Below are 24,193 nucleotides of genomic sequence, written 5' to 3'. Positions count from 1 at the left end.
AATATCGACCATGAGATGGACGAATCCTTCGGGACGTAGACATAGACATCACGAGACATTGCGAATATCCTTTACTTGGGTCGCGCCGTCGCCACTTGTTCGACCACCGACCACCCTCGGTCGTATTACCATCGACCACTTATCAAGGTGGCATTTAGCATTACGCTGTTCGTGTTAGAGCACGCGAAGCGACACGTAGCCACCCTCGATATTCATCGTTCATTTCTCAGTTACGAGATAGCCGCGTGCGTGCGCGTCCACGCGCGTGTGTATGCATGTGTGCACGTTCTCAGTCGACGAAAAGTGCTATTTGTTCAGGTCGACGAATGTTACGATCATCGAAGATGTTCCATCCGAAGACCTTACACGAGATGATCATGCCGCTGCTCGTAGCGAACTTTGTCCTGGGGATAGGAATTTGGACCACCAAGCGTGGAAGGATCCTGAACATCGCGTACTCGCTCGTCTGTCTGCTCATCTATTGCGTTCTGATGAAATTTTCGATGGAATATATGTATCTCTATTTTGCGCACAAGGCAAATGACTTCGGCGTTGTAATATTCCGAGCGATCTTCTACGCGAACATATGTTTCACGTTGTTTCTTGTCCCTAGCGGTTGGTTGAGGAGAAAGGTAATTTTGAAAGATGATGATAAAGCGAAAGAGTAAAATTGTGAAAGAGAATTTTAAAATCTAACACGATTAACACTATTAATATATATTATAAACATTTTAAATCTAAAACACATTTTTCCTTTTATTCTAAAAATTCGAAATAAGCTCTTATATATATCTACTAGATTGTCTCGTGTTTCGAATTTTTTTGTTTTTGAATAGAAATACGCTATTATTATTAACATCGATTGGTATCTTGCTTTTTTATTTTCATAGCGCATGAAGGAGGCGATGATGCGTATCACGATGTGTGAGAAAACAATGGAGCAAATGGGATTACCGACGAACTATCGGAAATTATACTTGAATCAACTTTACGCGCTCGGATTCATTGTATTGATATTTATCGTATCCATTATAATCAATTACAATGGAATGTTCGTAGAAAATACACCCGTGCATAGCAAAATCATTCTTATACTCGCTGTAAACTACCCTGTTGCGTTACTCTATATAACCGACGTGTCCTTTTTGCACTGGGTCAGGTACGATAATTTGCTTTGAATAGATAAATGATATAACGAAGAGCTTTGTTAATTAATTAATCGTGTATCGTATCAGATCGATTCTCCTATACATTTGGATATAAAAATAATTTAATGCAAAGAGAATATAAATATTTAAATATAAAAATTTTTTCAATTATTTTAAACTTTGATCATTTATAGTGGAAATGTATCATAATTATAAGGTTGCTCTAAAAATCGCAAAGTTACTATAATTTATGACAATTTTCGATAAAATTTCTCATATTTCGCTCTTGCCTCTTTTATGTCAAAGAAAAATTAATTAAAGGTACGCGAAGATGCGATTCGAACAGTTAAACAATCTGCTGCAACGCATGTTAACCACTACCCCTGATTCGCCGCAGCATAAAAGGGTACTGAAAATGAAGGATGAGTGGAACAAAACCTTCACATCCTCGACGCAACAGGATCGTAGATCCGAGGAAAACACCGAAACGATAAGGGCTTGCAAGTGAGACCTGCACGTTTGAATATAGGCTTTTACACACTTTTTGTAAACTCAAAAACACGAATGACATGTGTGTATGTACAAATAAAATCATTACCACGTATCCTAAATAAATTCTCGTTAATTTTATAATTGCATAAATAAATTCTCGTTAATTTTATAATTGAGTTAATTTTATAATTTTATAATTTTAAATAGCACCTTTGTGTTTTTCGTTTTAACATAATGATTTTATTGTATAACGCAATGATGTATTTTTTTCTAAATGATTTGGTTGACGCTAATTGACAGTTTCTCTTTTATTGAACAAAGGCAGGTTCATCTGGAATTAATTAAGGCTACGAGGAGTACGAATGAAGCATATGGCATACAGATTCTCTGTTCTATGACGATATCGTTTGTGTTTATCACTAGTCTTTTATATTACGCTTATTCGATTTTTTGGATGCCCCTCAACAAAGAGGTATTCCGACAGGAGATGATAGAAGTCGTCAGTTGGATTCTATTCTACGCGTCAAAGGTCCTCATAATAAATCATATATGCGCTTTGGCAAGCATTGAGGCAAGCATTGAAAAAGTTTTCAATATTTGAGAATAGTAACATATTTTCAACCTATTTTTTATAATTAGAAAAATATTGATTGCCTTAATATTCTTTGAGTGTTAAAGAAAAGAAATAGATTATATCGTTGTGTGTGAAATATCACAATTGTAACGTTTAAATACATTCGTGACAATTTCGACAGGCCGCGAATACAGGTGACATAATCTGCGAATTGTACGAGCCATCCACCAGCAAAGAATTTCGCGCGGAGGCAAGCTCCTTATCGTCTTATCAAATTAATTAATCAAATATAATACAAGAAGATAAAACGTGAATTAATATTTAAGTGATCTTTTTTTTAGATACGGGATTTCACTTTGCAACTGATACAAAATCCGTTGATTTTTACGGCGTGTGGATTTTTCAATCTGGATCATACATTTATTCATGGGGTGAGTTATGTAAATTTTCATTTAAATCTAATATTTAAAATAATCAAATATAAAATGATAGCTTTAAAGATTTATTATACATATAAAATATTAGATCCCTATGCAATCGCGTGAACTGTCATTGTTTGTTAGTCGGCCTACTTTACTTTGATTTCTATCCTAATAACATTTTTTTCCTCAAGTTAGTTTGAGTTTTTATCTACTTTATCATTCTGTATTTTAATCCGAACCTTATAATTTATATATCTGTAATTTAAGATAATTAACTATGATAAGTTATAAAATCTCGTATACATATGTAACGTGATAACGTTAGAACGGTGTGTGTAAAATAGATTAAAATATAATCTAATTCAGAAATCTCTCTATGTTTAAGGGAGAAAAAGAGAGAAATGGCAATCTTTAAATAAAAAGGTACAATCAAAATTAACAAATTTTCTATTTTTTCTCAGGTCATCGGTTCAGTCACCACGTATCTCGTAATTCTCATCCAAGTTGGAGATCTACCACAGTCAAATTCTACAAAAAATTCCTCCATACTAAACAATGGAACAAGTTTAACTACATTTAGTACTCTTACAACTTATGTTTATGAACAAATATAAATATTTTACGCATTACATTTTTTACTGATCCGGAAAGATTTTAAAAGTCAAAAATTCGTGTGTGATTATTTTAAAATATGTATATTTTATGTGCATTTGTAATGCAAAAAGGAAAAGAAGCGTTTGCTGTTATATGTTGAATCTCTCTTTCATAAAAAAATATATATTACAAAAATTGAAATATTTAATAAAGTGTATTAAATATCTTTTTATAAATATATGTATGTGTGATTATTTTTATTTTTTCGATTTTCTATCAGTTTTTATAAGCAGGGTAATTATAGAAGATTTGTAGAGCGTTATAAAATTAATTTTATAATACGTGCTTTATAACTCTCTTATTAAAAAAAAAAAGTCTATATTTTTATTTTGACGATATCAAAGACACAAAATGAAATGATATTGTAAAGTGTTTAATTGTCTGATCGGTTAACGAGAATCCGATGACCGAATTCACCCCGACGATTTTCCGCCAATTAGAACGCCGACGGGGATATTGTGTCAATTACACTACCCCAAGTGCACTTACCCTGCTCCACTACTATCCAGATGGAGGCGTTAGTCCGTGAAATTCGGTCCTCCCGTAATTTAATAGCGCCTAACTTGGTCGAAGCAACTTTCTATTCCCAATCAATTACACGTGTGATGAGTTACGTGAAACCTTCGCGCGATTCTCGAATTCTCTTCCCGATTTCTCTTTTCTCTCTCTATACATTTTTTAGCCAATATGATATGACTTTTATATAATATTAATATATTTTTCTCCTTATATAATTTATATTTTATATAACGTTTAATATATTTAAGGAATGCAGACGCGCGCGTGTGATAAGATTTCATACTTTTTCCATACGTGCGCAAATTTCGTGTTTCTTTTATTTACTTTTTTTTTTTGTATTTTATCGAGCTTATGTTGTGAAAAATTATTGTACACGCGATCTTATTTTTGTATAAAATAAAAAGAATTGAGATATTATTAGACGATTCTTCACAAAACGCGATCGCGCACATTCTAATGAAACTCACGGTGTTTCATCCGATACATCATTTATAAGAAAACATATTCGAACGTATGGATCTCGTGAACAAGGGGGCTGTACAGAGACCGTTTACATCGAGGATAACATTAATTGGGAATTAAGGGCGCGAACGTAGGTAGCCGTCACGAGCCACCTGCTACTACGGTACTCTCGTCTCGGGCTAAAGGGATTGATTTATTGTGCCCAGGGGAGAAAGAGGGTTTGAGTGCGGACCGGTTCGAATGGATGCCAACCAATGTGTCCCATTGTCCCCTCCCGTTAAATAAAATTCTTAAAAGACATTACGAATACATTATCGACGATACGATATTGTTATTACACAACTATCCTTTTTCTCGAGTGATCGAATCTTCCTTTAAAATTACACGGCTACATTTTCTTCAATTTAATAACCGATTTTTACTTATTCTTTAGCATATTTTACGTCGATCACGTAAAATATTGTATAATGAAAAAAAAATACCTGTGTATTTAAATGTAAATATTTTAAGTCTGCAAATTTGATAAATTTTTTAATCTTAGCATCAAATGACATATGATTAATGTTCTGGTATTAGAATTAAGAAAGTTATAAAAAATGGAATTGATCACTTTAGCGCGAATATTTCTGAGAGGTTTATATATATATATATATATATATATATATATCATTTAAAAAATTAAGACTTTCAAAAAATAAAAACAATTGCGATGTACAATTAAAATCTTTTAAATTATAATTATCTTTTTATAATCAGTCGGAAAAAAAAGATACAAACACTCGGTAAGTGAAATCTGTACATCGTGCCGGATCAATGGGGCATTTTTCTCCCGACCGAAGCATACGGGCTGGATTAGAGATGGAAATTGAGGAAAGGCAAACACAAACAGCAGTCTACAATCCTAATAATCCGCAAATGTCGTTTATCATCTGAGAGCGGATCCGCCTTAACCCGAGAGACCACTCCTACTTGCAGGGTGCGCGCAGTCGCCGACTATTGTCCCCTTTCTATTCTTGTATCTGTATGTGTATGTCTTTGTTTTCATCTACTTATGTGTTCAACTATTTACTCTGTTTTCAACTACTTATATATACAATCATATTCATCTAGCTTTTGCTATAACTTTACAATGTAATCAGAGATATACGAAGAAATAAAATTAAAAATACTAGAGTAGAAAGATATTATATACTCTATTATACATTATATAGAATTTAAAATCGTATATCTACAGATGTACACAGATATAAAATTTACGTTCACAATTTTTTATTGCCGTATTTCAGCTTATTTTTAAATTTCTTAGCGTTTATTCCGTATGCCTTTAGTCTTTCTGCTCCCAAAGACATCATTGGATCATCATTATTTGGTTTGCGTTTACCGGTCTTCGTTTTATTCAATCGAGAATTTTTACTCTTGTTTTTCTTTCGAGCAATTATGGATTTCTCGGTAGAGAGAGATGTTATCTTTCCATTGTTTTTTCCATTAATGCTAACGTTATCCGTTTCTATTCGAGAATCTTCTCTTCCTGCTTTATCTGTCTTTATTTTCTTAGGATTAGGTCTGTTATCGTCTCTTAATTTGTTTTCTCGTTTTCGCTTCTCATTCTTATTCACTACATTTTTATCTTGTGCATTTCTTTCATTATTTTTATTACCATGAGAATTATTCTGCGCGTTGTTTTCTGCAATGTTCTGCAATGTTATTTTTTTCTTAGAAACAGTATCGGTATTAATAAGTTTCACATTAGGATCATTAATCTTAATTTTCTTCTTTTGCCTGCGCTTCTTATTGCTAGTATTAGTTTGCTCGATGACAGCTTCATCTTTTCCTTCTGCTTTTTCTTCCGGATTGCTATACAAAAATGTACAATTAGTATATGATCTAGTAAATATAATATATTTTTAATCGTGTAATACTTACATATACAAACTTTTAAGAATTTTTTGTTTATTTGTTTCATTCGCACTCTTTTGTTTATACATTCGTACATCATTCTCTTCCACATGCTCTGATTTATATCTAAGAGCTTTTCTTAAAGGGCACCATTTATTTAACTCTTTATCATCAGCCATTAAAATCTTGAAAAACAAAATATACATTAAATTAAATTACAAAAATTATTATCATTAAAACTAATTTTCTTGATTTTATAGAGCTTATTATTCTAATAAAATTTTATATAAATGCTTACTTCTTCAACACTTAATCCATAATCGTTTGGTACAACTTTTCTATATTTAAATCTACAAGGCAAATCCCCAATCATATCCTCATAATCCAATGAATAATATTGATCAAAATACTCTTTGTAAGAAGAATATTGTTTTGGATCAAATTTTGGTTTCTTCTTTGCAATAAGTTCAGCGAATTTAGAGCGCCTCCTTCGTTTTCTTTTTTTCGTATTCTCAATGAGTTCGAACTGCAAATCTCGAGATTCATCGTAATCAGCATCCATCTGTAATCAATAAAGTCCCTGTATAAAATATATCAATGAAATATATCGGCAAAATATATGTAGGTAAAAATTATAAATAAGCACATTAAAATCTGGATCTTCACAATGAGATTTTTCATTCAACATAGCTTTCGTGTCAATTTCATCTGTTGTCGGGTCATATTTGTCCCATGTAGGCTCAATATCCAATTCATCATCAATCTCAGGAAATTCAGGCTTCTGATTTTCGTCTTCACCACCAGCATAATATTCGTCGTTGAAAAGTTCTTTCATCTTTTTATCATGTTCATTTGGATCAAAATCAGCATCAAAATCAACATTTTCGAAATGCATATCATTATTTCCTATAATTAGTATGGATATATCAGATAAAAAAATAGTTCAACAATTTCATATAAGTTTTACAAGTGTTGAGGTTGAAAAATCTCATCTTACCTGTGATTTCTTTTAACTTTTCTATTTTTTCTTCTATTTCTTTTCTTTTCAATGCCTTCAATTGCTTTAGTTCCTCCTTTTTTCGTTGTTTTTCTTCCTCTTTTCTTTGTTTAATTTCTGCTCTCTTCTGTGCTCTGCGCGTATCTTTCTTTCGCATTGAATTTTCCATTGTTCGTGGATACCTTAATGAAATGTAAATTTCATAAATAAACAGAAATTATATAATGCATTTATGTATAAATGTGTAATAAACACATGTAAACATATAATTACATGTTAATATATAATAATATAATAATAAAACATACTTTTTGATAAATTCTTGATCAGGTTCTTCAAATCTAAAATTGTATTTACGTTCAAATTCCTCTTGCTTCTGGATAGTTTTTTCATCTTCTGATAAATTCTCATCGCTATCATGAATCATCGCATTATATTCTAAGTCTATATTATAAGACTCATTTTTCATATACTTATTGTTTAAAATATAATCTCTTAAGAACTTTTCATTTACATCCAAATTAGGATCTGTCCAGAATTCACGCAATGATTTGAGCACTTCCTCATCTTTGGGATCAATCTTCACCTCTTGACCTTTCAACCATTCCTTATATGACTCTTCTTCCTAAAGAAGTAAAACAATGACACAATTTTATATAATGATATATATTTTATCTGTTTTTTTGTAAGACATACAAAAATAATCTTATTATTTAATTGTAAGATAAGATAAAAAATAATATATATAAAGTAATTAATAATTATTTACCTTATATTTTTCATCATCTGTCTTTTGTTTTATCTGTAGAAGATCAGTATCTTCATCTTCATTTTCATCTTTTAAAACATTTTTAAAACTATCTTTTAATTGTTCTTGTTCCTCTACATAAGTGGACATTCTGAATTTAGCTTTTTGTCTTGCGTCATCTTCATCTTCGCTGCTACTCAAATGCCCATCTCTTTCCATTATAATCTTACGTTCGTAGTCACGTAAAAAAAGAGCCTTTTCTTTCTTTGATTTCTTCTTTTCCTGTTCATTTGCTTCAGTGTTTTTTGATGTGTCAGGTTTGGCGATATCGCTAAAGAATTTAACTTTTTCATCATATATACGTGGATCCTTACTTTTCAAACAAGCCAAGGTTATAAGAAATTCTTTATCAAACTGTGGATTGTGGATCTAAAAAAAAAGAAAATTAATTATTGTTTGGAATCAATTGGCATTATATATAATTAAATTTGTTATGAAATATACAAATCAAAGTTAAAAAATAAAATTCTTTACTTTACAAATTAAAAAATATTTAAGAAATATATACGATCATAAGAGCAACTAGCAATTTGTTAAAGATGTCAACATACATTTTCATCATCATCTGATGAACTGCTGTCACTAGATTCGTCATCTGAAGCTGCAGCATCCTCTCCATATCTTGCCTTTACTACAAAATGAATCAAAATATAGAGAATATATATTTTTATAATATATTAATATATAAAATACATGATCTTTTATCTAATTGTACCCCTACATCTATAAATTATGTAAATTGAATGTTATTAAGCTATTAATTGTTACATAGGTAATTATTAATTAAATAGTGCTACTAAAATATGCTCTTACATATATAGTAAACTAAATTATATTTTGTTCATAATATAATTTATAATTTTTGCTTCTATTTTTGAGACTGCAGATTATAGCAAGGTTATAGCTGTTTATACTCACGTTTATGTAATTCCTCCTTTTGACGAAAGTTATCGTAAATGCTGGCATATTCCGCATTTATTTTTAATTCTGCATCAGAGCCCGAATTATCGTCATTAAATAAAGACATATTAATTGATAGAAACGAATGCTAATCACATCGCATTGAACTGCAAGTGTTGCACGTTGCACTTGCGAGATAACCTAATTTTGACGGAACGTGTCGATGGTACACATTCTACGTGTGGTATGATTTTATTGATATCTATTTATTAGAGTATAAACAGTATTATAATATTGTTGAGAAATATTAAATTTATACGAAGGTGAGTAAAAATCTCTCATTTTAGGTTTAATTAATAACCGAATATGACAGAATAAAACATTTTTATTATTTTACATATATTCCCATTAACTTTTTTCCATATTTTTCAAATATATATGAAAAGATAAAAAGCTTTTCAAAATATTAGTTTGCTTTAACTGTTTAATTTTTCAGGATTTAAACTTAAATACTATTTTTCCGTCATATATACAATTATATTTATATAGACATAAACAATTGTGCTTATTCTATAATTATATATATATATATATATATATATATATATATATATATATATATATATATATATATATATATATACATATTCAATATATTGTAATATACATGAAATGCTATTGTAGTAATGTTTTTGTAAATGATTATAAATGGTAACATCTTAAAAAAGATGTATATGGATATATATATATATATATAATTTAAAAAAAATACTAAAAATAATTATATGTGTATATTGATTGCAAGATGAACAAATTTAAATACTCATATTCATATTTTAATGCTTATACGCACACAAACATACATATATATATTTATATTTAAAATTACAGAATTGTGGACTATACAAGAATGGCCTGTATTTTGAGCAAAGCCCCCATTTTGTGCCGAACTATTTTTCGCAAGAATATAATTTTTGGATCTATAACTAAAATCACAAGAAGTGATTCACATTACTCTAATAGGACAAATATCATTGTAGAACAGAAATTTAGACTTAAGGACAATATAAGCAATGATTACAAAATCATATATAGAGAGCAAGGAATTGTCAATACAACCATTACTATTGCACATAATGGTGGATGGATAGGTATTATTTTTAGTGTGTTCCTTGTAGGATATTTAATTTATGTAAATCCACCAGTTAAAGAAGAAGCGAAAGACACATTTAGCAATGGTGGTATAATAAATCCTCTAAGTAAACTAGCTAGGGTAGGCATAGTGCTCTTTACTTTTGCCGCGTCTGTCTCGCTTATAGTACTCAGTAAAATGATCCCGTTTAGAATTTATTATAATTCTGCAGAGAAATTGTATAAAGCTGTGTTCGTGCGTTCGATATTAGGTAAAAAACAAATATTAACATTCGGCGAAGGTACTGCTGTGCCGAAATTTAAGCGTGCACATACAGGAAATATATTATTTAATATTAATGGTCGTACTGTTTTACTTGATAAAGCATGTTTCCCAGTACCATATGTACGTGAACGAATGATCTGCAAAACTGATTAGCACTGTCCATGTATTATATTTAATTATTATTTATATTAGTTTATTATATATCTTTTATCTATCGCATAGAAATGTTCCTATTGTGATATCCGTTTATTCTACACATTAGGCATTGTAAACAGAATAAAACTAACTAATATTATTATATAAATAGTATTCATATAGTAATTACACATATTCTTCACGAAATATATATAAAATTAAAATCGATTTCTTTTCCTATCAATTCTTTAAACAAAATTCCTTTTGCGTATTGTAAATATTGTATTTGTTCTAATTCTCCCATCTTTTCTCTTATAAGTAATAAATAAAATTTAAGTTTATTTGTTCTAATTCTTCCATCTTTTCTCTTACAAGTAATAAATACATAGTAAATAAAATTTCTTTTACAGTATATAGTTTCGATATATAATTGTATATATATATACATATAATATACAAAAATCCTTAAAAAAGCAAATTTATCTTAAAATCGTCATTGTAATAAATTTGATATTCAAATTACAATGTTTTATTATCTATATGATAAGATATTCTTAATTAGTCTATAATTTTATGTATCTATTTACCTTATACATACATATAAAATAACACATATTGAAAAAGAATTAATATAACATAATTAATTGACAATGCAGTTGATATTCAATGAAATTGTCTTAAATTGATATTTTGCAAAAAATTGTTTCCTAAACTGTAAAAAATTTTATGTATAAAGTTTCATGTTTCACACCTTATATTAGTTGTTAAATTTGTACACAGGTGCTTCTTTAGATTAACGCAATAAGTAATGCAGGATATTATTAATGATATTAAAATATATTGTCTTTTCACATTATACTCTTCAATCTACATACTTGCATACTTGTTCATATGAAAGCTTCTCTACAATTTTTTTATCTTTTTTGAGCTCAACATCTATACTGTAGTGTTCAATGTGTAATTTCTTTACTATTGCTATCTTGTCTTTATGCTTTCCCCAAAGGATCAAGACCTCTTTGCCTATCGCAGGAATTACTGTCTCCAAGTATTCTTGATCCAGTCGTATAATGTGTCCATCAACATCTTCTGGTGTCTTTAATTTTACTTTAGCGACAAAATCATCTTTTTCAACTGATTGAACAATACCTTTAGCTTTGTAATATTTGTCACTTAAACTTTTTGTAGTTACCTTAACCATTAAACCTTTCTTAAGCCAACCTTCAATTGCAGGGAGATTATTGTCACTCTTTAACTTCTTGACAGATCCTGTCTCGTTATCATGATTGGATCTTTTTGATTTCCCATCTTTTTCATCAAGTGATTTGCTGGAACTTGGCTTGTCCTGGTTACTAATATTTTGGTCTTTTTTCTCTTGTTTTATATTGAACACAGGTAGCAACTTTGGTTTTGGTTTCAGTTTTATATCAAAAACTAAAGGTGCATCATTCTCAGAACGCATTAATGGTATTTTGAACACTTCGTTTTCCTCTTCCTGTACATCATGTTTTGTCCTCTCTCTCTCTATTTGCTTTTCAATAAAATCCATCATTCGCTCCTCATCATCCTTCTCCATTTTTTCTTTCTTTGCTTTTCTCTCCTGTGCAGCGAGTGTCTCAGGATCTCTATCGATATATGTTACATACCAGCCTAAAAAATGAAAGGATACGTTTTATGAAATTTAGAATTTCATTTATGGATAAATTTCTCATTTTTTTAAAATTATAAATATAAATTTTGATAACAAACCTTTTTCTGTTTCATCCACAACACACTGTCCACTGCGCCCAAGCCATTTGACAAATGCTGTTAAGGTGAGCCACTGAGTCGCATTCATATGTATGTGTCCTCTGTCAGCGATGTATTCCTGGTATACTCGATTCGCTGGTACTCGTCTCGTACCGAATTGTCTCTTTAACAAATTCAGATATCCTTGGGAAAATTCTCGTGAGAATTGATCCATATATCGATGAGCATTTTCGGCGAATAGCAACAACTGACGATGATGAGATTCTGACATCGTGTGGCACTTGAATCCATTTTCGTCCCGGCATTGTTTCTGACACATTTGACAATACCATCTCAGCTTTTGCAATCCTTTGGCTTTGATTTTATTAGCAATATATTTTGGTGTGCCTACTTCGTGTTTTCCCATTGTTTATATTCTTCTTTTATTTTCTTTTTCTTTACTGATTGTCGTGCTTTTTAGGATGCAATATCAAGATTGCAGATCTGAAGTTGTGGAATTTTTTTTATAATCTTCTAGTTATATATTATTGTTCACTCCTCTCCTACCATTTCTTCTTTTTCTTTGTTATTATTCTTCGAAATCATATATTTTCGCATTTGCAATATCGGTGCGTTCCAAAACTCATCATGTAGACATGTAATGATTCATACCATTGATTATCGCTTTTCTTTATGGTTTTCGAATGTAGGTTTAATCGCTCCGAGAACGATTAATGACGTCATTGCATCGTTTCTGCCAATAAAAGACGAACTCATAGTAAAATATAGTGATTAATTGCGGTTGCCAAAAGAGAGTTGACCAACTGTCTGCATTCCGATATTCACTGCTAGTACTGAAAATCTGTAGTTTACATCACATGCACTATAGATTTCATTTTTACTTTTTCTATTGACTTTATTCGATGTTGAATATTTAGCAGATAAAGTTAACGTTCAGCTAAGTTCGAATATTCCTCATTCAATATTATTCAAGGATTTTATACGAATATAATGGCTACAAATAACGAAATAATTACAGATATACTTTGGGTAAACTCTTGATTTCAAAACATACGATGACTTTATATTGAAATGCTTCTTAATTTAGAATTGTCTTAATGTTATTTAATTGTAATCATAATTTATTTATATTCTTTATTTATATTATAGTCTCCCCAAAAAATTTTTGAAATTTGATATTAATTAACACTAAAGAAATTAGTTTTTTGATCTTTTGTTTTAATTAATTTAACAGAGGTATACAAATCTTTTGTATATTTATTTCTCAGGAAGAAATGAAAAGTCTTGCTATTGAACAGCAACAATGCTTCTATGAATTACTTCCTGATTGCATAGAATATAAATTTGACGAACATAAATATCTACGACAAAATATTGGTTATGCAATTTATGGATTACCAATCAGCAATTCAAATATAATAGAAAACAGTTGCTACTGGAAACCAGAAGATTCAAATGATACAAGTGCAGATATAGCCGATACAGTGAATTATGATGAAAAAGCTAGAAGTGTCATAGATATAATATATAATAAAATACGTAAATGTATAATAGGAAATAATAATACTCAACCAATTTGCTTTGGTATAATTTACAATATAATATTTCGTCCTAAGATGAATGTAGAACTGAAAAAAAAAGAAGTAAAAAAGAAAAAAACAGAAGAGTCAGTAAGAGAAGAAGAAAAAGAGTCTGCAGTATTACCTATTCCCATTTTTAAAGTTAGGAGAAATATTCAGAAGAAATCTGACAGTGTAAAGAGATCAAAACAAAAAGAAAACACAAAAATGGAAGTTGAAGCAGATTATGGGATATGGTACATTGATATTTGTGGTAGATTGTATAAAAGTTGGGCAGATTATATAGAAAACAATAATTTACCAAAATGCACTATGGTTGTTCCCAAAGATGGCTTTTATCAAGCAAATTTATCTTATCCAATAACAGAAGACTATTCAACAGTTTGGCTTGAAGTCATAGATTCTCCCGCATGCACATTGACAACAAGAATCTGCAATGGAATGGATGTTATTTCTAGTATTACTGGATTTAGCACAGCTGGCTTATGTGTTGCATCATTGTTTACACCTCTTGCACCAGCTGCTGTTATAACAGGTAAATTATTACCAAGATATAATTGATGCAATATCAATTTGTCATATATGTTAAGCATTGATTATATAATTTTTATAATCTATTGTTTCTCTTATCAACATATAATTATTATAGTATGAATTTATAGGTCATTTCCCATTATATTTTGTTTTAAACATGGTCTACAATATTTATTATAGGTCTTGTTGCTAATGGTGCAAGTAGTATTTGGACAGTCGCCCGATCTTCTCAGCAATTGGCAGATCGTAGAAGTCACAAGGAACCTATTGATATTTTGAATAAAGATGCATTACCTCATTGGCTTGGCATAGCTGGTACAATATTTGGTTTAGGAACAGTTGGAGGATCAGCTGCTCTATCCAAAGCTGCTGCAAATGGTAAAATGGTATCCACTTTTGCAAAAGTGGCATTTAATACTGTACAAGGTGGCAATCTATTCTTGAATGGCGCTGGTATCATATATCAAGGTTACAATATGATAGATAAATATATGACAGATAAAACTATCGATAAGACAGATGCATTATATTTGGCAGTATATATTATGTTTTTCACCGGTGCCGTAATAAAGATTCAATTTGCCAACGATATCATTGAGAGCACCCAAGGTAAAATCATCAATGATTACAAAGATGGTTTGCGTAAGAAAAATCTCCGCAAGAAGTTTAATCGCATTGCGCGAAGGGCTGCCGAGAATAATGCATGTAAAATATCCGAGAATGCGGAAGTGATAAAATATATAAAACATCACGAACAGATATTATCTGTTAAACTATCTGTTAACCAGCCTGTTACTCATGATCAAATATTAGGCAAGACTCCACATAATATTGTATGGTCATTCGAACAGGGTAAACTAAAATTCATCGGTTTTACATTGATAGATCCTATTGAATATGTTGTTCGTCTCATGAAATCGGATATATTGAATGAAAACTATAAAAATAATCCATCTGGTTCCAAGAATTATGTTGATGATTCTACCACTGATCAGTTAAGAAAAGTATTTTGTGATTTATTGAACAAGTTCTATCTGAGCGATGCTTGTCCCAAGAGCATGAATCTTCCATTAATTCCTGACTTTGAACCACTTCTTGAAGATATGAGTCATATGAAAATTAATGAAGAATGTCTGAAAAAACTGTTTAAAATCGTTGAAAAATTAATGAAACGTTCTGAAAATAAAGAAGATTTTTTACTCATGGCTTTTGCCTTTGTCTGGCAATATAGTAAAGCAAATTTGAAGCAATGGAAAATGGACTTGCGTGAGCGCATGCAGAGCAATTCAGACTCAAACATTTTGCACAAAATTATTATCGCTGTTTCTGAAGCAATCGATATGATACTTAATAATCTTTGTAATGCCTTTGGGGAATACGTAAAAGTTAATATTGCATCGTTTGATGAGCTATTAGAAGTTTTAGTTTTAAAATAAAGTATGTATATATATATGTATATATATATATATATATATACACTTTATTCTAAATTAAAACTTGATGATAAATAAAAATGTTAAAAATTCTAAAAAAATTATACATATACATATATGTGCATATAAAAGAATTATATATATATATATATATATATATAATCCATTTAATTTTGTTTAATAATAAAGAAATTAATATTTGTAAGAAGAAATATATATCTATGTATTTATGTATATAATATGTATGTAGCGCAACCGGTAATATAACTTTTCAACTAGTAGTTTCTATCCTTCGCAATTGACAACGGAGGAAACTCTTGCCGCGCTGCAAAAAGTGATGCGGTAACCAATCAACTTACAACTTTTCCATTAGAGCGAAAAATTGATTGGCTACCTGTGTGTAGAAGCCATCAGTGCCGGTCTACAATAGGTAATTTAAGTCCTAAGCTTTAAGAAATTTACTAATCACAGTCGAGTGTTCTCCTTATACTTGATTATAAATGGTCAATTTCTTAGGCTAAAGCTTACTATACCTATTTTAGATCCAGACTTAGCAATCTAGTAATAGTACAGCATCTGTGAGCCAGGGACTTTTGTATTTCTTGAAATTATAGTGCCATTTTTATGTTGGCTATTCTGTTTCTAGTTCTTTTCAACACTTCACGTTCCAACAGCACCTTCTTCATCTTTTTACATTTCTTTTTCTTGCTGAAAGGAAATCGAATCAAGATGGTTAGTAAATGTGTAAAATAATAATCCGAATTTATGTAAAACATCAATGGCTAATGTATTTCGATTATTTCATAAAAACTATGTAATAGATACAATTTAATCAATAGATAGTTAATTTTTCTTTCAACTTTATTGGCAAGAAAAATTGTATCACGTAACCTATTCGAAACACCGTCACAAATAGTGTTACGATTGTTAAATTATGGATTGGGCAAAAAATAAAAAAAGCGGTTTTTTCTGGATAGAAATTACCTTTTGAAAAAAATAAAACAATTAATCAGATTTCTAATAATAATGTGTACAGCATTTCAAACTTCAATAGTGTACAATACATGAAAATGCATTCAACGTGTGTTGAATTATTTTAGGCGAAGGTAAAGTGTTCCGAATTAAGGACCAAAGACAAGAAGGAGTTGCTGAAGCAGCTCGAACAGCTCAAGACAGAATTGACCACTTTAAGAGTGGCTAAAGTAACAGGAGGAGCTGCGTCAAAATTATCCAAGATGTAAGTTCTCTATGTAAAGCTAATTTTATATATAGCCTTTAATTTTGTACAATATAAATTACATATTTCTATGAAATTCTTTAATTTTTATTGCAGTCGTGTCGTAAGGAAGGCCATTGCAAGAGTGTATATTATTATGCACCAGAAGCAAAAGGGAAATCTTCGCTTATTTTATAAAAACAAGAAATACAAGCCTCTTGATTTGAGGCCCAAGAAAACTAGGGCTCTGCGTCGTGTTCTTACTCCCTATCAGGCAAGCAGAAAAACGCTGAAAGATATACGCAAACGCTCTGCATTTCCACAGAGAAAATATGCTTTGAAGGCATAATATGTATGTTTTTAATTAATACAAAAAATAAAAATTTCATAACAATATTGAATTATTTATTATTATAAAAAAAAAAAAAAAAAAACTGGTAATTATGATTCTTTTCATGATCTTAGGAAGGTATTCTCCTAACACAGATTTAAGTACAAGAGGAAAATCGTATCTGCAAAACTATTCAAGGCACTGTATATTTATAAAGCAATTCTTTAGACAAAAATTTTACACTTGCACTTTTACAAGAAATTGATACAGAAGTTTAAAAAAAAAGACCTAAAATCTTTTATATACAAGTATTATATCCTATGTCATTATATATTGCACAAATATGATATTTTATTATTATAATAAGATTAAAATAAATTTATTATTCATGATTACACAGTAATTAGTCTTCCAGAGCACCATGGACATGGATGAAAGTTAGGTTCTATAATACATGCATCTTTACAGTCTTTAATTTCTGACAAAACATCAAGAATTTCCGACGCCGTTTTATCTTCAATCAATGGTAATTCTGTATTCTCTTGTTTTTCATTTTCAGAGAGTGCAGAATTGTCAGCATTGATTTCTGTAAAGAATATATACACATAAATATAAAAATATTTCAAATATTATTTAAAAATACAAAAGAAATTCTTCTATTAAATATATATTTACGTTTATGATAGTCCATACAAGTTTCTGTAGAACTTATCAACGTTTCAGGATGTTTTTTAAGCAATTCAGTTACTAATACTTTTAATTTATGTAATTGTTCTTGTTGTTGATTACGTTGCTCTAGTAATTGACGGAAGGTTTGCTCTCTTTCCTTCCATCTCTCTCCTAGAATTGCTCGTTGTTTTTGATATAAAGTAATGTATTCTCCTGTATAAATATATGCAATTAATCAAGATAAGTCAATCTTATAATCTATCAATGTAGCTAAAAAAAAAAAAAAAAAAAAAAAAAAAAAAAAAAAAAAAAAAAAAACATATTACTTAATATCACATATATATGATATACATGGAGATAAAAATTAATATTTTTAAATAATTGGATGCTATAAAATATCTGAAAAATGAATGTTAATTCTTTGATTAAAAATATAACTTACCTATAGTTTCTGTTTCACCTTGGAGTTGAAGAACAAGATGTTCCAATTTTTGTTTTTCATCAGTTAATTCAGCGACCTTTTCCATCGTTTCTTTAAACCTCTTTTCTAATTTTATAATAGGCTCAGAATCATTTAAAGCATTTTTATTTTCTGGCAGTGGAAAGTTGTGCGTTGTTACAATATCATCATGATCTTGTTCATTTTTAATTGTAGACTGATCTTTGTTAACATTCTCAGATTCTTTGGACAAATGTGTTTCTTCTTGTATTTTATTTTCCAATTTCTTTGTAAGTTCTTCATTTTCTTTTTTTAAGTTCTCTATACAAATCTGTAATTTGTAAATTGTAAATATGTAAATGATATTGCTATAACTTTATTAGAAAGTTAAATTACATTCTTTTTATATGGAAAAAATGTAAGAAAGATTATAAATAATTTAAATTAATAAAAAGGATTATAAATAATTTAAATTATTAAAAATTTCAGAAATTACTAAAGTATTTTGTAGTTCTTGTTGGAGTGTATGGGCATGATGAGATTGAGCTTGATAATGTTGCATTTGATCTGCAATTTGAGCATTTTGCAATTTTTCTTTTTCCAATTCTATTAAAGATGTTTCTTTTTCCTTCAGTTTTTCTTTCAAATTATCCATTTCGGTTTCAATTGTATTCAATCTTGCATTTAATTTTCTGCCAATATTTCGTTCAGCTTGAAGTTGTTCTGTCAAATCTAATTTGTCATTACTCTGAAAAAAAGAGGATAATTATAAATTTTTTCTCAACTAGATGAAAATATTTTTTTAATAAACAATTATATACATACTATAAGATTTTTTTCTAAATAGAAAACAATTACAGTAAAAAATAAAATTATATTGATATATATTATGTAGCTGTGTTACTCACCAGTGTGACAAAAGCATTTTCCATTTCAGTTAATTGCTCCTTCAATTGTTGATTTTGTAAAACGGCTCTAGATGCGCCAAGTTTTTCGCTTTCAAGAGCTTGTACCAATTTTACTGCATCTGCTCCATCATCTTTTGTATCCCGTAATTCTTGCACTTCTTTTATTAACATTTCAATTTCCATTTCCTAAAAGCGTTATATTATCAAAAACCATTTTTTCTACAAATTTTTTTATAAACTACTATTTTCTGTGCATATTTTTACTTTTTCGGATAACATGGTATGAAGTTTTTCCTCCCGCGCAGTCAATTCCTCAATATTTTTCGCTAAACTATTTATCTCATTATTATGGTTTTGCAATGGAAGTAAAGATTCATTTTTCTCTCTTTCATGTTGAAGTTGCTGTTCTAAATCTGATAAACGTTGTACATAACTTTTCTCTCTGCTTTCTAAATCACTGATCATTTTGTTTCCATTTTCAATCTGCAATTATTTAATTAGTTTCCTATAATTTTATTTTTTATGAATAGAGCATGTTAGATGTACCTCATTAAGCAATTTTGCTTGCTGTGCATCTAACTGTCGTATATAATTTTGATATTGTCTACTGGTTTCATCTTTTTCATTATTCATTAGCCGCAAAGTTTCTCTCATTTGAGCCAATTGTTGTTCCAATACTGTGACAGTTTGATGCTGAGACTCTAATGTTTGCGATGTATCAGTTAACTATAATCAAATTATTTAAATAGCATATTTTATAATTATTTAATAAGTATTAGTTTTAGGATAAGATTGCGATCTTCAAGAATAATCATACATAGAATTAGACCTTTTTACCTGTTGTATTCTTAATTCATTTAAAGAAAGTAAGGCTGCTTTCTCTTGAAATTCCTGTTGCAGGCTAATGAATTCAGTATTCTTTAAATTCAACTTTTGTTTTAATTCTGAGGTTTCTAATTCCAGATCTTCTTTTTCTTTTCTGCAAACAAATGAATTATTTTGCAATATGTATTTAACAATAAATGATTTCGGTAAAAAATTTAACGCCTATGTGTGTAATACCTAAGTTCATGATATTTTTTCTCAAGTTCATTGTAAATCTGTTGTATTTGCTGAGCATTTTTCTGAGTGTCAGAAGAATTACTTCTTGTTTGAGCTAATTCTTTCTCGAGCTCATTAATACGAAGTTGGCTATGTTTCAGTTTTCCATTCATCTCTTCTAATTCCTCTAAATATCAGAGATATATTTAAATAAAGTAATAATCAACAAATTTTTTTTAGAAAATTCGAATTAAAGAATATTTAGATCAATATGAGCTTTTAATATTTGAATGGTAATGTTGATAATCAGATATACAGATGATATACTGATTTTAGATTATCACTTAGATCAGAGATTTAATTATAACAATATTATTAATATTTGAAACATTTTCAGGATAAATTTTAAACATTCAGATATTTTACAAATATATTAACCTGCATTTTGTTTTGCAGTCCTCTGACTTTGTGCCAAAGCTGCTGTGAGCTCTGCTTTTTCTGCTATCAAAATGCCAGTAGTTTGTGTATGAATTTGCAGTTGCTCCTTTAAAGGATTTATTTCGCGAACGAGTTTGGCTTCAAATTCGGAATCTTTTGTAGCAAGAATTTCTTCCAATTCAGCAACTCTGCTATGCTATTATATTCCCACATATAACAACAACGAAATTATATATAATACAATATAATAGTTACAGAGCATATGCAAATGAAACTATTGGATATATTATTATTAATATATTTAAACTATTTACTCACATAACGACTGACTTGAATGTGTAAATCATTCACAAGTTGTTTTTGCTCTTCCAGACAAGTAGTTAGGAATTGATTGTGACACTTTAGATCATTATCAAACAACGATGGATCACTATGGTCTGTATCATCAGTAAGCACATTAGCGACTTCTGAAGCCATTTCTAATAAATGTTCTGTTTGCACTATTGATGGTCCATTAGATGCCACTATATTTAAGTTATATCTCTTGTCATTTTCCATAAACTGTGAATCTGCTTGAAGATGTGTAGAGTCTTTATCACTACTTTCATATAATACAGTGTTTTCTAAACAATTTTCCAAAATAGGAAAGTTCTTTTCTGTTATTTCATTTATTGCAGTTTTACTGTCGCTTTCTGTCATATCTATTAAGTTATTAGTATCATTAAAAGCATGATTCAATATATTTTCCTCCTTATGTATAATGTTTATTTTATCCAGATGTCCCTCAGATTGGACTAAGTTATCTGTTTGTTTTATCTCATTGTGATTATTTTGATCATAAGATTTATCCACTTCTATAGTTTGGCAATTTGTTTGGCACTATTAGAAACGTTATCCCAATATTAAAATTTTTATATACAAAATATCTGAATCTTAATTGCAAAACCTTAATAATATTATTTATATATATAAATTTATATTATGAGTTTTTCATAAAATAAAGATTGTTAATTAAGTTTATACATGTACATTTATACATTTAAAAAACAGCATATAATATTTATTAATTATATATCGTTATCATATGAAATGTATATTATCATTATAAAATAATTACCTGTGATATGGATTCATCTATTATATTTGTATCTTGCTGTTTGTTTGAGGCCTCTTGTGCTTGCAATCTTTTTTGTAATTGGAATTCCTTTAGCTATAATAAAAATCATAAGTTCTATTAAAATGTCTACTCAAGAGTTAAAAATTGAATTAAAAAATAAGAAATAAACTATTCTTATATCCCTTTCTAATAGTTTGTTACATTTAAAAACTTGATAATAATTTTATTTTATAACATAATTAATTTACTTGTGTGTCAATAAAAAGATTGGCACAATAAGATAATGTTCTTGCATCTTGCAGATTAATTAATCCATATTATAGCTAACTACTTATATCGAATATGCATGTATAATATAGCTCGGAAAGTTGTCAACGATCATCCGTGACACATTACCTTCTTTTTAGCAGCCAACAATTTCTCTGTTTTACTCAGATTCATCGTGCGACAACTTTCGTTACACGGTGTTCGTCAAATGTCACGTCGCATAAAAAATTCTAGAAACGCTTTACATCGTCAAATCGAAAAATATTGTGGGATGACGAGGAATAGGCGGAAGGGTTATGTCACGTCTACGTGTACCGCAGAACGCTACACATTTACGTGACATACGAATGGCCACTTGTCAGCAGTTGTCATCGCGTCACATTCGCTTTCAAGGCAATAAGGATGCGTTTTGACGCTACGAAAAGTTTCAAATCATCTAATTAACCAATGAGAACAAAAGAGCAAAAATTCCTTTGTTCTGATTGGTCCGGTTCGAAATTTTCGTAGTGTCAAACGAAACGCTTCCCCTACCAAATGCTCTGACATCTCTAACAATCAGGCACTTTCGAATCGAGCGCATCTCGTCTAGACATTTGCATATTTATGACAATGAGAGCTAATGGGCATTGGGCAATTGGCAAGTATCCTGTGACATGATCCAAAACAATCGCTAAGAATTAACGATTAGTCAGACGTCAGAGATGTTTTTAATTTCATTTTAAAGACGGGTGGAATTATGTAGTACTTTTTGAACTTGTATTCTCATATTTTATGTCCTGGAGTAATTGAGTATTACAGTTCCATAGAGCTGGAAGCAACCTAAAAAAAAAATTAAGAGTTGACAGCTTGAAGGTTTGAAACACGTGATATTTATACATTAATTTAATATTTTCAAAGAGACGTATGTTGAGTTCGTAAATTGAATAATTTATAGTGAGGTGTATCATCGTTTTCAAAAATGCACACGTCTGCTAACTTTATTCTACGTGGCGGCGATGCAGCGTTCGCTAATAGACAGAGATTATTATTTGATCAGCTTTCGATTGCCGAAAACAGTTGTAATAAACGTGTCATATCTGAGGTGGATGATGAAATGGACGAATGCGAGAGAAATTTAATCTCGAGAGATGATCAGAAACAGAAGAGAGAGACTAAAAAATTTCGCGGCAAGGAGAGTATCTTTAAACGTCCCGAAGGTCCAGCACCGCGTGCAAATTTCAGAAATATTCCAGACTATCATAGGAATCCGCACAAATGGGTCAAGTATAGTCTGGATGATGTATCCAGCGAAGACATGACGGAACACAGCAATATGCAAGCTGCCATGTCATTTCTGAAAGAACTTAAGGCACGTAGAGAAAATGAAGAAGATGATCAATGTGAAGAGAAGATGGATATCGAACTTGAATCAGACTCGCAAGATTCTGTGGAATTTAAATCTAAGAAACGTACATCAATATCACAAATAAGATTTAGAAAACCGCAGACCAAAGATGCGGAAGAAAACTCTAAAACAATTGTTACGGACGGCACACTTGTTTTCAAAAGTAGTAAGATTATCTTGCCAGAGTACGTGGTTGGACAAAGACCGAAGAAAATATCTAAACAGAATAGACCTGTGGTTAAAGTTGATCGTTCGAAACAACTTAGATTAGATCATTTACAAGAACCGGATGAAGAAGAAAATAATAGGGACGTATAATGTATAAAACTGTTTGTACACAAATGTTTGTAAAGACTAATTATAGATATTGTCGCATGACAACACATATTTTTAGCTTATTTTATTTTTAATTTGAAATTTCAAAATTTATGAATGTTTATAATCTTTATAAACAAATATAAATACTTATTAAAATTCATGCATATTTTTTAATCAATATCTGTACAATATCCAGTGCAAATAAGATTATACACAAATATATTACACAAATAAAAAATAAATTAACAAATGTGAAATATTTAATAATAAGTATATAAATATTTAATATTTACTCAATCTCTTAAAGGATAATCTAATTATTTCATCTGTATATCATGTAATACCAAA

At 29.8% G+C, this 24,193-nt stretch overlaps 8 protein-coding genes across 10 annotated transcripts; 5 read left to right on the top strand and 3 right to left on the bottom strand.

Annotated features, from left to right (window-relative positions):
- Positions 1-200: 200 nt before the first annotated feature.
- LOC138938036 (putative gustatory receptor 28b) lies at positions 201-3,433 on the top strand. The gene is made up of 7 exons (XM_070304741.1): positions 201-632; positions 891-1,159; positions 1,470-1,652; positions 1,962-2,211; positions 2,396-2,464; positions 2,556-2,645; positions 3,098-3,433. The coding sequence occupies exons 1-7, from the start codon at positions 276-278 to the stop codon at positions 3,248-3,250; spliced, it is 1,371 nt and encodes a 456-aa protein (XP_070160842.1). The 5' UTR covers positions 201-275; the 3' UTR covers positions 3,251-3,433.
- Positions 2,748-9,130, bottom strand: LOC138938035 (protein KRI1 homolog). Its single transcript, XM_070304740.1, has 9 exons — positions 8,891-9,130; positions 8,524-8,603; positions 7,934-8,341; positions 7,473-7,789; positions 7,165-7,346; positions 6,814-7,073; positions 6,466-6,729; positions 6,195-6,352; positions 2,748-6,125 (listed from the first exon to the last, which is right to left on the bottom strand). The coding sequence occupies exons 1-9, from the start codon at positions 8,997-8,999 to the stop codon at positions 5,531-5,533; spliced, it is 2,373 nt and encodes a 790-aa protein (XP_070160841.1). The 5' UTR covers positions 9,000-9,130; the 3' UTR covers positions 2,748-5,530.
- LOC138938039 (uncharacterized) lies at positions 8,894-10,719 on the top strand. 2 transcript variants are annotated; one of them, XM_070304744.1, is made up of 2 exons: positions 8,894-9,116; positions 9,764-10,719. In XM_070304744.1, exon 2 carries the CDS (start codon positions 9,783-9,785, stop codon positions 10,440-10,442), a length of 660 nt encoding a protein of 219 aa, XP_070160845.1. In that variant the 5' UTR covers positions 8,894-9,116; positions 9,764-9,782; the 3' UTR covers positions 10,443-10,719. The 2 variants fall into 2 exon arrangements, with proteins under 2 accessions (XP_070160845.1, XP_070160844.1); XM_070304743.1 differs by having other exon boundaries at positions 8,894-9,195.
- A 291-nt stretch (positions 10,720-11,010) lies between these two features.
- Kin17 (kin17 DNA and RNA binding protein) lies at positions 11,011-12,818 on the bottom strand. Its single transcript, XM_070304742.1, has 2 exons — positions 12,171-12,818; positions 11,011-12,071 (listed from the first exon to the last, which is right to left on the bottom strand). Exons 1-2 carry the CDS (start codon positions 12,574-12,576, stop codon positions 11,287-11,289), a joined length of 1,191 nt encoding a protein of 396 aa, XP_070160843.1. The 5' UTR covers positions 12,577-12,818; the 3' UTR covers positions 11,011-11,286.
- Positions 12,819-13,045: 227 nt separating this feature from the next.
- On the top strand, positions 13,046-15,720 carry LOC138938348 (uncharacterized). Its single transcript, XM_070305265.1, has 3 exons — positions 13,046-13,199; positions 13,439-14,285; positions 14,465-15,720. The coding sequence occupies exons 1-3, from the start codon at positions 13,161-13,163 to the stop codon at positions 15,718-15,720; spliced, it is 2,142 nt and encodes a 713-aa protein (XP_070161366.1). The 5' UTR covers positions 13,046-13,160.
- Positions 15,721-16,363: 643 nt separating this feature from the next.
- LOC138938208 (ribosomal protein L35) lies at positions 16,364-17,422 on the top strand. Of its 2 annotated transcripts, XM_070305037.1 has the most exons (4): positions 16,364-16,449; positions 16,818-16,954; positions 17,051-17,285; positions 17,399-17,422. In XM_070305037.1, exons 1-3 carry the CDS (start codon positions 16,447-16,449, stop codon positions 17,280-17,282), a joined length of 372 nt encoding a protein of 123 aa, XP_070161138.1. In that variant the 5' UTR covers positions 16,364-16,446; the 3' UTR covers positions 17,283-17,285; positions 17,399-17,422. The 2 variants fall into 2 exon arrangements, with proteins under 2 accessions (XP_070161138.1, XP_070161137.1); XM_070305036.1 differs by lacking the exon at positions 17,399-17,422 and having other exon boundaries at positions 17,051-17,327.
- Positions 17,423-17,446: 24 nt separating this feature from the next.
- LOC138938207 (golgin subfamily A member 2) lies at positions 17,447-22,507 on the bottom strand. Its single transcript, XM_070305035.1, has 13 exons — positions 22,273-22,507; positions 21,877-21,969; positions 21,078-21,638; positions 20,760-20,955; positions 20,343-20,508; positions 20,118-20,259; positions 19,827-20,006; positions 19,545-19,763; positions 19,281-19,466; positions 18,869-19,120; positions 18,376-18,703; positions 17,940-18,146; positions 17,447-17,850 (listed from the first exon to the last, which is right to left on the bottom strand). The coding sequence occupies exons 1-13, from the start codon at positions 22,315-22,317 to the stop codon at positions 17,657-17,659; spliced, it is 2,769 nt and encodes a 922-aa protein (XP_070161136.1). The 5' UTR covers positions 22,318-22,507; the 3' UTR covers positions 17,447-17,656.
- Positions 22,508-22,750: 243 nt separating this feature from the next.
- Positions 22,751-24,140, top strand: LOC138938109 (U5 small nuclear ribonucleoprotein TSSC4). Its single transcript, XM_070304863.1, has 2 exons — positions 22,751-22,995; positions 23,078-24,140. The coding sequence occupies exon 2, from the start codon at positions 23,102-23,104 to the stop codon at positions 23,843-23,845; it is 744 nt and encodes a 247-aa protein (XP_070160964.1). The 5' UTR covers positions 22,751-22,995; positions 23,078-23,101; the 3' UTR covers positions 23,846-24,140.
- The last annotated feature ends 53 nt before the right edge of the window (positions 24,141-24,193 follow it).

Source organism: Polyergus mexicanus, unplaced genomic scaffold, assembly GCF_030449975.1.
Source record: "Polyergus mexicanus isolate NDT 795.1 unplaced genomic scaffold, iyPolMexi1.0 SCAF_12, whole genome shotgun sequence".
In the NCBI taxonomy this organism is placed as follows: Eukaryota; Metazoa; Arthropoda; class Insecta; order Hymenoptera; family Formicidae; genus Polyergus; species Polyergus mexicanus.
This window is presented reverse-complemented; position numbering and strand designations above follow the sequence as displayed.

What these genes read in the sequence shown, in the direction of transcription:
- Kin17 (XM_070304742.1), bottom strand. Translation starts at nt 12,576, where the DNA reads ATGGGAAAACACGAAGTAGGCACACCAAAATATATTGCTAATAAAATC. An exon ending in TGTGGATGAAACAGAAAAAG is followed by an intron (nt 12,072 to 12,170) that starts GTTTGTTATCAA and finishes TTCATTTTTTAG; the next exon opens with GCTGGTATGTAACATATATC.
- LOC138938207 (XM_070305035.1), bottom strand. Translation starts at nt 22,317, where the DNA reads ATGAATCTGAGTAAAACAGAGAAATTGTTGGCTGCTAAAAAGAAG. An exon ending in ATGAATTAAGAATACAACAG is followed by an intron (nt 20,007 to 20,117) that starts GTAAAAAGGTCT and finishes ATTTGATTATAG; the next exon opens with TTAACTGATACATCGCAAAC. An exon ending in AAAATGCTTTTGTCACACTG is followed by an intron (nt 19,121 to 19,280) that starts GTGAGTAACACA and finishes TCTTTTTTTCAG; the next exon opens with AGTAATGACAAATTAGATTT.
- LOC138938348 (XM_070305265.1), top strand. Translation starts at nt 13,161, where the DNA reads ATGGCTACAAATAACGAAATAATTACAGATATACTTTGG. An exon ending in TAATTACAGATATACTTTGG is followed by an intron (nt 13,200 to 13,438) that starts GTAAACTCTTGA and finishes TTTATTTCTCAG; the next exon opens with GAAGAAATGAAAAGTCTTGC. An exon ending in ACCAGCTGCTGTTATAACAG is followed by an intron (nt 14,286 to 14,464) that starts GTAAATTATTAC and finishes TATTTATTATAG; the next exon opens with GTCTTGTTGCTAATGGTGCA.
- LOC138938035 (XM_070304740.1), bottom strand. Translation starts at nt 8,999, where the DNA reads ATGTCTTTATTTAATGACGATAATTCGGGCTCTGATGCAGAATTAAAA. An exon ending in CAGATGATGAAAAATATAAG is followed by an intron (nt 7,790 to 7,933) that starts GTAAATAATTAT and finishes TTACTTCTTTAG; the next exon opens with GAAGAAGAGTCATATAAGGA. An exon ending in ATTCTTAAAAGTTTGTATAT is followed by an intron (nt 6,126 to 6,194) that starts GTAAGTATTACA and finishes ATTTTTGTATAG; the next exon opens with CAATCCGGAAGAAAAAGCAG.
- LOC138938036 (XM_070304741.1), top strand. Translation starts at nt 276, where the DNA reads ATGTGTGCACGTTCTCAGTCGACGAAAAGTGCTATTTGTTCAGGTCGA. An exon ending in GCAAAGAATTTCGCGCGGAG is followed by an intron (nt 2,465 to 2,555) that starts GCAAGCTCCTTA and finishes TCTTTTTTTTAG; the next exon opens with ATACGGGATTTCACTTTGCA. An exon ending in ATCATACATTTATTCATGGG is followed by an intron (nt 2,646 to 3,097) that starts GTGAGTTATGTA and finishes ATTTTTTCTCAG; the next exon opens with GTCATCGGTTCAGTCACCAC.
- LOC138938109 (XM_070304863.1), top strand. Translation starts at nt 23,102, where the DNA reads ATGCACACGTCTGCTAACTTTATTCTACGTGGCGGCGATGCAGCGTTC.
- LOC138938208 (XM_070305037.1), top strand. An exon ending in GCGTCAAAATTATCCAAGAT is followed by an intron (nt 16,955 to 17,050) that starts GTAAGTTCTCTA and finishes TTTTTATTGCAG; the next exon opens with TCGTGTCGTAAGGAAGGCCA.
- LOC138938039 (XM_070304744.1), top strand. Translation starts at nt 9,783, where the DNA reads ATGGCCTGTATTTTGAGCAAAGCCCCCATTTTGTGCCGAACTATTTTT.